Below are 14,880 nucleotides of genomic sequence, written 5' to 3' on the forward strand. Positions count from 1 at the left end.
GCCCGAGGCCAGAGGGCGGGGTCTGTTTGTGCAGGAAGAACTACCGCGTTCATCTTCCAATGACAGGAGTGTGTGTGCTGGAGCTCCTGCATCTCAGTCCCACCTGGATTTACCCACGATCTCAGTGTCTTAAAATGTGCAGTTGCCCTTACCTGGATGAAGACAGCAGATCGTTTCATAGGAGCCTTGGCTAAATCTCTGGGCATTTTAATGGGATGTGGAGGCGTTTTTCTATGTCTTTCCAGTTGGAGGAATCAAGGTGCCTGGGCCCAGAGCATCCCGTGGACAGGCAGCTGCATTCAGAGAGGGAAGCCCTTCCCAGGAGATCTGTATGGTTTCCCGCTGAAGCCTGGTGTAGCTGTCTCTTAGCTTGTATGCTTCTGTCTGGGTTCCAGTGATTGGAGCTTGCAGAAATGTTTCCCCGATTGTTGTTCTTCTGTACCTTTTCAATGCTCATATGTATTTTTGTGAGCCATCACGAAAACAGCTAAACTGATCAACTGTTTTCCAAACTGCAGACATCAAAATGAAATCACAAAGCACTTTTTTTCCCCCTAAGTTGACTCTTCTATTCCTGCCTGCTGTGCTTTATGTCAGCAAGTGACCCTTTCCTGCATTATAATGCAATATAGTATAGATACATCATGTAAGACTAGAGAGAAACCAATTCCAAAACCGCCTTTCCTCAAGCCGCCATTTGTAACGATCATATGGGCGGTTTAAAGGACACAGAGAGAGCCCATTGATACTTCACTGTCGCTACACGTGGTGATTTTTCCAGTGCTTCCGGAGACACTGAAATTTAGTTCCAAACATTGCCTTAGAGGATTCTTGATTTTATTCATTCTACCGATGATCCGCTCAGAAAATCAAACCTGAGTACGGAGACATTGGAGAAGTCGTTAAAGTATTGGACCAAGTCGGTTCGTCACGCGTGACAAAGTTATTCCACACTCTACTTGTACATACTCTGCTTTACCTTCGTGATGGAAAAGAGTAATTTCTCGCTATAGAGTAAAAACCCGAGATTTATTATGGAATCAGCGTGAACCTCCCCAGCACAGCTCACAGATCATACGCCAAAAATTACACTGTGATTCCGTCTCAACAATTCTCTGTAGTGACCTGTGAATTGACAGCTCGTGAGGACATTCTTTAGTTTGGCTGAATCCAAAAAACCTGAAACCATCGAAACTGAAAAAAATGGAGTCTGCCAAATTCTGCCTCTTACCCTTTCAGCTACCATGCCACGTTCAACTATTGTACTTGATAAGTATTGGAAACTGAAGGTACTGATAATTTCAATAGAGTTTCACCAAAGTAGTATTTCTTGTGAGAAAGCCATAATCTCATCAGTAATGCCTTTCTAGAAGATCCCACAGGAAAGATGAACTAGCAACTCATCCTGACAGGAAAGTAAAACTCAGGAAAAATCCTAAGGCAGAGCAGCTTCGGACTTCAGCGTGAAACTATCATAGTCTGGGCGCGGTGGCTCACGCCTATAGTCCCTTCTCTTTGGGAAGCCAAAGTGGGGCAGATCACCTGAAGTCAGCAGTTCAAGACCAGCCTGGCCAAAATGGTGAAACCTCGTCTGTACTTGAAAAGATAGAAAAATTTGCCCGGCGTGGCAGCGCGCACATTTAGTCCCAGCCGCTCTGGAGGCCGAGGCAGGAGAATCCGTTGAGCCTAGGATGCCGAGGCTGCAGTGGGCTGTGATCAGGCCGCTGTAATCCAGCCTGGGGGACAGAGCGAGACTCTGTCTCAGAAATAAACAAATAAACCAAACTAAACTAAGATAAAATGACGTAAAATAAATTTGAAATAATATTTTCACGTTTCCCTCACCCAGCCCATTTTATTTTCAGAGTATTTGATAAACCGCTTGTTTCCCTGTGCGTTAGAGAGTTTTTTTCTCAGACATCGAAGTTTTCTAATGCTCAACTTCGTAAAATGTCTCATTTTTTACTGTAAATAGTTTCTTTATTGTTGTGAAATGTGAACTTTGCGATTCTGTGAAGGAGACTGAATTCTGAAATGCCCCCTGCATTTCCCGCCCCTCAGAGACTCGCCCTGTGTCTGCCCCTCCCTTGGGTGTGGGCGGAAGCATGAATTGATGTGCCGGCCCAACTTCCTGATTAGATTAGGGCTAACCTGAACCAATGGCTGCTAAGGGCTGGGTCTAATTCAGTCATCTGAGCCCTTTGTAAGGGACGACTGAACCCCCCTGTGATTACGCTCCCCTGTGGGAGATTCCCCAGCACTGGCTGAGCACACCCAGGGAGCCTCACAGCCGAGACCTGGGCAACACGGGTAGGAGCTGAGAGCATCCTCACGGCAGCCGGCAGAACCAACAAGTGGGCCTGGGGCTCACAACCCCAAGGCATTGTTGAATTCTGCCACCAACTCGAATCGGATCGAAGCCAGACCCTTCTCGGGTGGAGGCGACGACCACACAGCCAGACCCATCCTGGAGGTCCCTCGTGTGCCTCTGAGCAGGAGGCGGTCACTTGGCCTAGCAGAACTTCTGACCTGTGAGCTGGTGTTTGTTTTAAATATCCCAAATTGGTGAGAATTCGTTCTGCATTGACCTAAAACTAACATACTCTCCTTCCACAAGTTTCTTCACATTGTGGAAGTGAGAAAATTCAGTGTGTGTGTGTTTGTGCGTGGGAAGGGGAGGCCGGGAGCCGTGTCCGGTTACGGCGGAACTGGCTCAGCAGAAGCACAGCAGCTAAAATCTTTGAAAGGTTCTCATCGCAGATCCATAATCAAACCACCCCAGCCGGAACTTCTGCCTGTACAGCTGCTGTCACGGAGCAGGCTTGAATCTCACCCATGGAGACCGGCAGGCAAACAGGTGTGTCTGCTGAGATGCTCGCCATGCCCCGAGGTGTGAAGGGCAGCAAGAAGGATGGAATCCCTGAGGACCTAGATGGGAACTCGGAAGAACCCAGGGATCAGGAAGGTGAGCTCAGGAGTGAGGATGTCATGGACCTCCCAGAAGGTGACAATGAGGCCTCAGCCTCAGCTCCTCCTGCAGCCAAAAGACGGAAAACACATACGAAAGGCAAGAAGGAGAGGAAGCCCACCGTGGATGCAGAGGAGGCTCAGAGGATGACAACCCTGCTGTCTGCCATGTCTGAGGAGCAGCTGTCCCGCTACGAAGTGTGTCGCCGGTCAGCTTTCCCGAGAGCACGCATTGCGGGTCTGATGCGGGCTATCACTGGCAGTTCGGTGTCTGAGAACGCGGCCATTGCCATGGCTGGAATAGCCAAGGTCTTTGTCGGAGAGGTGGTGGAAGAGGCCCTGGACGTGTGTGAGATGTGGGGAGAGACGCCCCCGCTGCAGCCCAAGCATTTAAGGGAGGCCGTTCGCAGGTTAAACCCAAGGGCCTCTTCCCCAACAGCAACTGCAAAAGAATCATGTTCTAGGCCCGAGGCCAGAGGGCGGGGTCTGTTTGTGCAGGAAGAAGTGCCGCGTTCATCTTCCAATGACAGGAGTGTGTGTGCTGGAGCTCCTGCGTCTCAGTCCCACCTGGATTTACCCACGATCTCAGTGTCTTAAAATGTGCAGTTGCCCTTACCTGGATGAAGACAGCAGATCGTTTCATAGGAGCCTTGGCTAAATCTCTGGGCATTTTAATGGGATGTGGAGGCGTTTTTCTATGTCTTTCCAGTTGGAGGAATCAAGGTGCCTGGGCCCAGAGCATCCCGTGGACAGGCAGCTGCATTCAGAGAGGGAAGCCCTTCCCAGGAGATCTGTATGGTTTCCCGCTGAAGCCTGGTGTAGCTGTCTCTTAGCTTGTATGCTTCTGTCTGGGTTCCAGTGATTGGAGCTTGCAGAAATGTTTCCCCGATTGTTGTTCTTCTGTACCTTTTCAATGCTCATATGTATTTTTGTGAGCCATCACGAAAACAGCTAAACTGATCAACTGTTTTCCAAACTGCAGACATCGAAATGAAATCACAAAGCACTTTTTTTCCCCCTAAGTTGACTCTTCTATTCCTGCCTGCTGTGCTTTATGTCAGCAAGTGACCCTTTCCTGCATTATAATGCAATATAGTATAGATACATCATGTAAGACTAGAGAGAAACCAATTCCAAAACCGCCTTTCCTCAAGCCGCCATTTGTAACGATCATATGGGCGGTTTAAAGGACACAGAGAGAGCCCATTGATACTTCACTGTCGCTACACGTGGTGATTTTTCCAGTGCTTCCGGAGACACTGAAATTTAGTTCCAAACATTGCCTTAGAGGATTCTTGATTTTATTCATTCTACCGATGATCCGCTCAGAAAATCAAACCTGAGTACGGAGACATTGGAGAAGTCGTTAAAGTATTGGACCAAGTCGGTTCGTCACGCGTGACAAAGTTATTCCACACTCTACTTGTACATACTCTGCTTTACCTTCGTGATGGAAAAGAGTAATTTCTCGCTATAGAGTAAAAACCCGAGATTTATTATGGAATCAGCGTGAACCTCCCCAGCACAGCTCACAGATCATACGCCAAAAATTACACTGTGATTCCGTCTCAACAATTCTCTGTAGTGACCTGTGAATTGACAGCTCGTGAGGACATTCTTTAGTTTGGCTGAATCCAAAAAACCTGAAACCATCGAAACTGAAAAAAATGGAGTCTGCCAAATTCTGCCTCTTACCCTTTCAGCTACCATGCCACGTTCAACTATTGTACTTGATAAGTATTGGAAACTGAAGGTACTGATAATTTCAATAGAGTTTCACCAAAGTAGTATTTCTTGTGAGAAAGCCATAATCTCATCAGTAATGCCTTTCTAGAAGATCCCACAGGAAAGATGAACTAGCAACTCATCCTGACAGGAAAGTAAAACTCAGGAAAAATCCTAAGGCAGAGCAGCTTCGGACTTCAGCGTGAAACTATCATAGTCTGGGCGCGGTGGCTCACGCCTATAGTCCCTTCTCTTTGGGAAGCCAAAGTGGGGCAGATCACCTGAAGTCAGCAGTTCAAGACCAGCCTGGCCAAAATGGTGAAACCTCGTCTGTACTTGAAAAGATAGAAAAATTTGCCCGGCGTGGCAGCGCGCACATTTAGTCCCAGCCGCTCTGGAGGCCGAGGCAGGAGAATCCGTTGAGCCTAGGATGCCGAGGCTGCAGTGGGCTGTGATCAGGCCGCTGTAATCCAGCCTGGGGGACAGAGCGAGACTCTGTCTCAGAAATAAACAAATAAACCAAACTAAACTAAGATAAAATGACGTAAAATAAATTTGAAATAATATTTTCACGTTTCCCTCACCCAGCCCATTTTATTTTCAGAGTATTTGATAAACCGCTTGTTTCCCTGTGCGTTAGAGAGTTTTTTTCTCAGACATCGAAGTTTTCTAATGCTCAACTTCGTAAAATGTCTCATTTTTTACTGTAAATAGTTTCTTTATTGTTGTGAAATGTGAACTTTGCGATTCTGTGAAGGAGACTGAATTCTGAAATGCCCCCTGCATTTCCCGCCCCTCAGAGACTCGCCCTGTGTCTGCCCCTCCCTTGGGTGTGGGCGGAAGCATGAATTGATGTGCCGGCCCAACTTCCTGATTAGATTAGGGCTATCCTGAACCAATGGCTGCTAAGGGCTGGGTCTAATTCAGTCATCTGAGCCCTTTGTAAGGGACGACTGAACCCCCCTGTGATTACGCTCCCCTGTGGGAGATTCCCCAGCACTGGCTGTGCACACCCAGGGAGCCTCACAGCCGAGACCTGGGCAACACGGGTAGGAGCTGAGAGCATCCTCACGGCAGCCGGCAGAACCAACAAGTGGGCCTGGGGCTCACAACCCCAAGGCATTGTTGAATTCTGCCACCAACTCGAATCGGATCGAAGCCAGACCCTTCTCGGGTGGAGGCGACGACCACACAGCCAGACCCATCCTGGAGGTCCCTCGTGTGCCTCTGAGCAGGAGGCGGTCACTTGGCCTAGCAGAACTTCTGACCTGTGAGCTGGTGTTTGTTTTAAATATCCCAAATTGGTGAGAATTCGTTCTGCATTGACCTAAAACTAACATACTCTCCTTCCACAAGTTTCTTCACATTGTGGAAGTGAGAAAATTCAGTGTGTGTGTGTTTGTGCGTGGGAAGGGGAGGCCGGGAGCCGTGTCCGGTTACGGCGGAACTGGCTCAGCAGAAGCACAGCAGCTAAAATCTTTGAAAGGTTCTCATCGCAGATCCAGAATCAAACCACCCCAGCCGGAACTTCTGCCTGTACAGCTGCTGTCACGGAGCAGGCTTGAATCTCACCCATGGAGACCGGCAGGCAAACAGGTGTGTCTGCTGAGATGCTCGCCATGCCCCGAGGTGTGAAGGGCGGCAAGAAGGATGGAATCCCTGAGGACCTAGATGGGAACTCGGAAGAACCCAGGGATCAGGAAGGTGAGCTCAGGAGTGAGGATGTCATGGACCTCCCAGAAGGTGACAATGAGGCCTCAGCCTCAGCTCCTCCTGCAGCCAAAAGACGGAAAACACATACGAAAGGCAAGAAGGAGAGGAAGCCCACCGTGGATGCAGAGGAGGCTCAGAGGATGACAACCCTGCTGTCTGCCATGTCTGAGGAGCAGCTGTCCCGCTACGAAGTGTGTCGCCGGTCAGCTTTCCCGAGAGCACGCATTGCGGGTCTGATGCGGGCTATCACTGGCAGTTCGGTGTCTGAGAACGCGGCCATTGCCATGGCTGGAATAGCCAAGGTCTTTGTCGGAGAGGTGGTGGAAGAGGCCCTGGACGTGTGTGAGATGTGGGGAGAGACGCCCCCGCTGCAGCCCAAGCATTTAAGGGAGGCCGTTCGCAGGTTAAACCCAAGGGCCTCTTCCCCAACAGCAACTGCAAAAGAATCATGTTCTAGGCCCGAGGCCAGAGGGCGGGGTCTGTTTGTGCAGGAAGAAGTGCCGCGTTCATCTTCCAATGACAGGAGTGTGTGTGCTGGAGCTCCTGCGTCTCAGTCCCACCTGGATTTACCCACGATCTCAGTGTCTTAAAATGTGCAGTTGCCCTTACCTGGATGAAGACAGCAGATCGTTTCATAGGAGACTTGGCTAAATCTCTGGGCATTTTAATGGGATGTGGAGGCGTTTTTCTATGTCTTTCCAGTTGGAGGAATCAAGGTGCCTGGGCCCAGAGCATCCCGTGGACAGGCAGCTGCATTCAGAGAGGGAAGCCCTTCCCAGGAGATCTGTATGGTTTCCCGCTGAAGCCTGGTGTAGCTGTCTCTTAGCTTGTATGCTTCTGTCTGGGTTCCAGTGATTGGAGCTTGCAGAAATGTTTCCCCGATTGTTGTTCTTCTGTACCTTTTCAATGCTCATATGTATTTTTGTGAGCCATCACGAAAACAGCTAAACTGATCAACTGTTTTCCAAACTGCAGACATCAAAATGAAATCACAAAGCACTTTTTTTCCCCCTAAGTTGACTCTTCTATTCCTGCCTGCTGTGCTTTATGTCAGCAAGTGACCCTTTCCTGCATTATAATGCAATATAGTATAGATACATCATGTAAGACTAGAGAGAAACCAATTCCAAAACCGCCTTTCCTCAAGCCGCCATTTGTAACGATCATATGGGCGGTTTAAAGGACACAGAGAGAGCCCATTGATACTTCACTGTCGCTACACGTGGTGATTTTTCCAGTGCTTCCGGAGACACTGAAATTTAGTTCCAAACATTGCCTTAGAGGATTCTTGATTTTATTCATTCTACCGATGATCCGCTCAGAAAATCAAACCTGAGTACGGAGACATTGGAGAAGTCGTTAAAGTATTGGACCAAGTCGGTTCGTCACGCGTGACAAAGTTATTCCACACTCTACTTGTACATACTCTGCTTTACCTTCGTGATGGAAAAGAGTAATTTCTCGCTATAGAGTAAAAACCCGAGATTTATTATGGAATCAGCGTGAACCTCCCCAGCACAGCTCACAGATCATACGCCAAAAATTACACTGTGATTCCGTCTCAACAATTCTCTGTAGTGACCTGTGAATTGACAGCTCGTGAGGACATTCTTTAGTTTGGCTGAATCCAAAAAACCTGAAACCATCGAAACTGAAAAAAATGGAGTCTGCCAAATTCTGCCTCTTACCCTTTCAGCTACCATGCCACGTTCAACTATTGTACTTGATAAGTATTGGAAACTGAAGGTACTGATAATTTCAATAGAGTTTCACCAAAGTAGTATTTCTTGTGAGAAAGCCATAATCTCATCAGTAATGCCTTTCTAGAAGATCCCACAGGAAAGATGAACTAGCAACTCATCCTGACAGGAAAGTAAAACTCAGGAAAAATCCTAAGGCAGAGCAGCTTCGGACTTCAGCGTGAAACTATCATAGTCTGGGCGCGGTGGCTCACGCCTATAGTCCCTTCTCTTTGGGAAGCCAAAGTGGGGCAGATCACCTGAAGTCAGCAGTTCAAGACCAGCCTGGCCAAAATGGTGAAACCTCGTCTGTACTTGAAAAGATAGAAAAATTTGCCCGGCGTGGCAGCGCGCACATTTAGTCCCAGCCGCTCTGGAGGCCGAGGCAGGAGAATCCGTTGAGCCTAGGATGCCGAGGCTGCAGTGGGCTGTGATCAGGCCGCTGTAATCCAGCCTGGGGGACAGAGCGAGACTCTGTCTCAGAAATAAACAAATAAACCAAACTAAACTAAGATAAAATGACGTAAAATAAATTTGAAATAATATTTTCACGTTTCCCTCACCCAGCCCATTTTATTTTCAGAGTATTTGATAAACCGCTTGTTTCCCTGTGCGTTAGAGAGTTTTTTTCTCAGACATCGAAGTTTTCTAATGCTCAACTTCGTAAAATGTCTCATTTTTTACTGTAAATAGTTTCTTTATTGTTGTGAAATGTGAACTTTGCGATTCTGTGAAGGAGACTGAATTCTGAAATGCCCCCTGCATTTCCCGCCCCTCAGAGACTCGCCCTGTGTCTGCCCCTCCCTTGGGTGTGGGCGGAAGCATGAATTGATGTGCCGGCCCAACTTCCTGATTAGATTAGGGCTATCCTGAACCAATGGCTGCTAAGGGCTGGGTCTAATTCAGTCATCTGAGCCCTTTGTAAGGGACGACTGAACCCCCCTGTGATTACGCTCCCCTGTGGGAGATTCCCCAGCACTGGCTGTGCACACCCAGGGAGCCTCACAGCCGAGACCTGGGCAACACGGGTAGGAGCTGAGAGCATCCTCACGGCAGCCGGCAGAACCAACAAGTGGGCCTGGGGCTCACAACCCCAAGGCATTGTTGAATTCTGCCACCAACTCGAATCGGATCGAAGCCAGACCCTTCTCGGGTGGAGGCGACGACCACACAGCCAGACCCATCCTGGAGGTCCCTCGTGTGCCTCTGAGCAGGAGGCGGTCACTTGGCCTAGCAGAACTTCTGACCTGTGAGCTGGTGTTTGTTTTAAATATCCCAAATTGGTGAGAATTCGTTCTGCATTGACCTAAAACTAACATACTCTCCTTCCACAAGTTTCTTCACATTGTGGAAGTGAGAAAATTCAGTGTGTGTGTGTTTGTGCGTGGGAAGGGGAGGCCGGGAGCCGTGTCCGGTTACGGCGGAACTGGCTCAGCAGAAGCACAGCAGCTAAAATCTTTGAAAGGTTCTCATCGCAGATCCAGAATCAAACCACCCCAGCCGGAACTTCTGCCTGTACAGCTGCTGTCACGGAGCAGGCTTGAATCTCACCCATGGAGACCGGCAGGCAAACAGGTGTGTCTGCTGAGATGCTCGCCATGCCCCGAGGTGTGAAGGGCAGCAAGAAGGATGGAATCCCTGAGGACCTAGATGGGAACTCGGAAGAACCCAGGGATCAGGAAGGTGAGCTCAGGAGTGAGGATGTCATGGACCTCCCAGAAGGTGACAATGAGGCCTCAGCCTCAGCTCCTCCTGCAGCCAAAAGACGGAAAACACATACGAAAGGCAAGAAGGAGAGGAAGCCCACCGTGGATGCAGAGGAGGCTCAGAGGATGACAACCCTGCTGTCTGCCATGTCTGAGGAGCAGCTGTCCCGCTACGAAGTGTGTCGCCGGTCAGCTTTCCCGAGAGCACGCATTGCGGGTCTGATGCGGGCTATCACTGGCAGTTCGGTGTCTGAGAACGCGGCCATTGCCATGGCTGGAATAGCCAAGGTCTTTGTCGGAGAGGTGGTGGAAGAGGCCCTGGACGTGTGTGAGATGTGGGGAGAGACGCCCCCGCTGCAGCCCAAGCATTTAAGGGAGGCCGTTCGCAGGTTAAAGCCCAAGGGCCTCTTCCCCAACAGCAACTGCAAAAGAATCATGTTCTAGGCCCGAGGCCAGAGGGCGGGGTCTGTTTGTGCAGGAAGAAGTGCCGCGTTCATCTTCCAATGACAGGAGTGTGTGTGCTGGAGCTCCTGCGTCTCAGTCCCACCTGGATTTACCCACGATCTCAGTGTCTTAAAATGTGCAGTTGCCCTTACCTGGATGAAGACAGCAGATCGTTTCATAGGAGCCTTGGCTAAATCTCTGGGCATTTTAATGGGATGTGGAGGCGTTTTTCTATGTCTTTCCAGTTGGAGGAATCAAGGTGCCTGGGCCCAGAGCATCCCGTGGACAGGCAGCTGCATTCAGAGAGGGAAGCCCTTCCCAGGAGATCTGTATGGTTTCCCGCTGAAGCCTGGTGTAGCTGTCTCTTAGCTTGTATGCTTCTGTCTGGGTTCCGGTGATTGGAGCTTGCAGAAATGTTTCCCCGATTGTTGTTCTTCTGTACCTTTTCAATGCTCATATGTATTTTTGTGAGCCATCACGAAAACAGCTAAACTGATCAACTGTTTTCCAAACTGCAGACATCAAAATGAAATCACAAAGCACTTTTTTTCCCCCTAAGTTGACTCTTCTATTCCTGCCTGCTGTGCTTTATGTCAGCAAGTGACCCTTTCCTGCATTATAATGCAATATAGTATAGATACATCATGTAAGACTAGAGAGAAACCAATTCCAAAACCGCCTTTCCTCAAGCCGCCATTTGTAACGATCATATGGGCGGTTTAAAGGACACAGAGAGAGCCCATTGATACTTCACTGTCGCTACACGTGGTGATTTTTCCAGTGCTTCCGGAGACACTGAAATTTAGTTCCAAACATTGCCTTAGAGGATTCTTGATTTTATTCATTCTACCGATGATCCGCTCAGAAAATCAAACCTGAGTACGGAGACATTGGAGAAGTCGTTAAAGTATTGGACCAAGTCGGTTCGTCACGCGTGACAAAGTTATTCCACACTCTACTTGTACATACTCTGCTTTACCTTCGTGATGGAAAAGAGTAATTTCTCGCTATAGAGTAAAAACCCGAGATTTATTATGGAATCAGCGTGAACCTCCCCAGCACAGCTCACAGATCATACGCCAAAAATTACACTGTGATTCCGTCTCAACAATTCTCTGTAGTGACCTGTGAATTGACAGCTCGTGAGGACATTCTTTAGTTTGGCTGAATCCAAAAAACCTGAAACCATCGAAACTGAAAAAAATGGAGTCTGCCAAATTCTGCCTCTTACCCTTTCAGCTACCATGCCACGTTCAACTATTGTACTTGATAAGTATTGGAAACTGAAGGTACTGATAATTTCAATAGAGTTTCACCAAAGTAGTATTTCTTGTGAGAAAGCCATAATCTCATCAGTAATGCCTTTCTAGAAGATCCCACAGGAAAGATGAACTAGCAACTCATCCTGACAGGAAAGTAAAACTCAGGAAAAATCCTAAGGCAGAGCAGCTTCGGACTTCAGCGTGAAACTATCATAGTCTGGGCGCGGTGGCTCACGCCTATAGTCCCTTCTCTTTGGGAAGCCAAAGTGGGGCAGATCACCTGAAGTCAGCAGTTCAAGACCAGCCTGGCCAAAATGGTGAAACCTCGTCTGTACTTGAAAAGATAGAAAAATTTGCCCGGCGTGGCAGCGCGCACATTTAGTCCCAGCCGCTCTGGAGGCCGAGGCAGGAGAATCCGTTGAGCCTAGGATGCCGAGGCTGCAGTGGGCTGTGATCAGGCCGCTGTAATCCAGCCTGGGGGACAGAGCGAGACTCTGTCTCAGAAATAAACAAATAAACCAAACTAAACTAAGATAAAATGACGTAAAATAAAATTGAAATAATATTTTCACGTTTCCCTCACCCAGCCCATTTTATTTTCAGAGTATTTGATAAACCGCTTGTTTCCCTGTGCGTTAGAGAGTTTTTTTCTCAGACATCGAAGTTTTCTAATGCTCAACTTCGTAAAATGTCTCATTTTTTACTGTAAATAGTTTCTTTATTGTTGTGAAATGTGAACTTTGCGATTCTGTGAAGGAGACTGAATTCTGAAATGCCCCCTGCATTTCCCGCCCCTCAGAGACTCGCCCTGTGTCTGCCCCTCCCTTGGGTGTGGGCGGAAGCATGAATTGATGTGCCGGCCCAACTTCCTGATTAGATTAGGGCTATCCTGAACCAATGGCTGCTAAGGGCTGGGTCTAATTCAGTCATCTGAGCCCTTTGTAAGGGACGACTGAACCCCCCTGTGATTACGCTCCCCTGTGGGAGATTCCCCAGCACTGGCTGTGCACACCCAGGGAGCCTCACAGCCGAGACCTGGGCAACACGGGTAGGAGCTGAGAGCATCCTCACGGCAGCCGGCAGAACCAACAAGTGGGCCTGGGGCTCACAACCCCAAGGCATTGTTGAATTCTGCCACCAACTCGAATCGGATCGAAGCCAGACCCTTCTCGGGTGGAGGCGACGACCACACAGCCAGACCCATCCTGGAGGTCCCTCGTGTGCCTCTGAGCAGGAGGCGGTCACTTGGCCTAGCAGAACTTCTGACCTGTGAGCTGGTGTTTGTTTTAAATATCCCAAATTGGTGAGAATTCGTTCTGCATTGACCTAAAACTAACATACTCTCCTTCCACAAGTTTCTTCACATTGTGGAAGTGAGAAAATTCAGTGTGTGTGTGTTTGTGCGTGGGAAGGGGAGGCCGGGAGCCGTGTCCGGTTACGGCGGAACTGGCTCAGCAGAAGCACAGCAGCTAAAATCTTTGAAAGGTTCTCATCGCAGATCCAGAATCAAACCACCCCAGCCGGAACTTCTGCCTGTACAGCTGCTGTCACGGAGCAGGCTTGAATCTCACCCATGGAGACCGGCAGGCAAACAGGTGTGTCTGCTGAGATGCTCGCCATGCCCCGAGGTGTGAAGGGCAGCAAGAAGGATGGAATCCCTGAGGACCTAGATGGGAACTCGGAAGAACCCAGGGATCAGGAAGGTGAGCTCAGGAGTGAGGATGTCATGGACCTCCCAGAAGGTGACAATGAGGCCTCAGCCTCAGCTCCTCCTGCAGCCAAAAGACGGAAAACACATACGAAAGGCAAGAAGGAGAGGAAGCCCACCGTGGATGCAGAGGAGGCTCAGAGGATGACAACCCTGCTGTCTGCCATGTCTGAGGAGCAGCTGTCCCGCTACGAAGTGTGTCGCCGGTCAGCTTTCCCGAGAGCACGCATTGCGGGTCTGATGCGGGCTATCACTGGCAGTTCGGTGTCTGAGAACGCGGCCATTGCCATGGCTGGAATAGCCAAGGTCTTTGTCGGAGAGGTGGTGGAAGAGGCCCTGGACGTGTGTGAGATGTGGGGAGAGACGCCCCCGCTGCAGCCCAAGCATTTAAGGGAGGCCGTTCGCAGGTTAAAGCCCAAGGGCCTCTTCCCCAACAGCAACTGCAAAAGAATCATGTTCTAGGCCCGAGGCCAGAGGGCGGGGTCTGTTTGTGCAGGAAGAAGTGCCGCGTTCATCTTCCAATGACAGGAGTGTGTGTGCTGGAGCTCCTGCGTCTCAGTCCCACCTGGATTTACCCACGATCTCAGTGTCTTAAAATGTGCAGTTGCCCTTACCTGGATGAAGACAGCAGATCGTTTCATAGGAGCCTTGGCTAAATCTCTGGGCATTTTAATGGGATGTGGAGGCGTTTTTCTATGTCTTTCCAGTTGGAGGAATCAAGGTGCCTGGGCCCAGAGCATCCCGTGGACAGGCAGCTGCATTCAGAGAGGGAAGCCCTTCCCAGGAGATCTGTATGGTTTCCCGCTGAAGCCTGGTGTAGCTGTCTCTTAGCTTGTATGCTTCTGTCTGGGTTCCGGTGATTGGAGCTTGCAGAAATGTTTCCCCGATTGTTGTTCTTCTGTACCTTTTCAATGCTCATATGTATTTTTGTGAGCCATCACGAAAACAGCTAAACTGATCAACTGTTTTCCAAACTGCAGACATCAAAATGAAATCACAAAGCACTTTTTTTCCCCCTAAGTTGACTCTTCTATTCCTGCCTGCTGTGCTTTATGTCAGCAAGTGACCCTTTCCTGCATTATAATGCAATATAGTATAGATACATCATGTAAGACTAGAGAGAAACCAATTCCAAAACCGCCTTTCCTCAAGCCGCCATTTGTAACGATCATATGGGCGGTTTAAAGGACACAGAGAGAGCCCATTGATACTTCACTGTCGCTACACGTGGTGATTTTTCCAGTGCTTCCGGAGACACTGAAATTTAGTTCCAAACATTGCCTTAGAGGATTCTTGATTTTATTCATTCTACCGATGATCCGCTCAGAAAATCAAACCTGAGTACGGAGACATTGGAGAAGTCGTTAAAGTATTGGACCAAGTCGGTTCGTCACGCGTGACAAAGTTATTCCACACTCTACTTGTACATACTCTGCTTTAACTTCGTGATGGAAAAGAGTAATTTTTCGCTATAGAGTAAAAACCCGAGATTTATTATGGAATCAGCGTGAACCTCCCCAGCACAGCTCACAGATCATACGCCAAAAATTACACTGTGATTCCGTCTCAACAATTCTCTGTAGTGACCTGTGAATTGACAGCTCGTGAGGACATTC

General features: G+C 48.9%; 1 protein-coding gene across 1 annotated transcript; it reads left to right on the forward strand.

Moving 5' to 3' along the window:
- Positions 1–13,129: 13,129 nt before the first annotated feature.
- Positions 13,130–13,726, forward strand: LOC134810060 (TATA-box-binding protein-associated factor 11-like protein 5). Its single transcript, XM_063811104.1, has one exon. It carries the CDS (start codon positions 13,130–13,132, stop codon positions 13,724–13,726), a length of 597 nt encoding a protein of 198 aa, XP_063667174.1.
- Positions 13,727–14,880: the final 1,154 nt, after the last annotated feature.

This window comes from Pan troglodytes, chromosome 4 (assembly GCF_028858775.2).
Source record: "Pan troglodytes isolate AG18354 chromosome 4, NHGRI_mPanTro3-v2.0_pri, whole genome shotgun sequence".
NCBI lineage: Eukaryota > Metazoa > Chordata > Mammalia > Primates > Hominidae > Pan > Pan troglodytes.

Bases quoted from the DNA above. Each gene is read 5' to 3' on its own strand.
- LOC134810060 (XM_063811104.1), top strand. From the start codon at position 13,130: ATGGAGACCGGCAGGCAAACAGGTGTGTCTGCTGAGATGCTCGCCATG.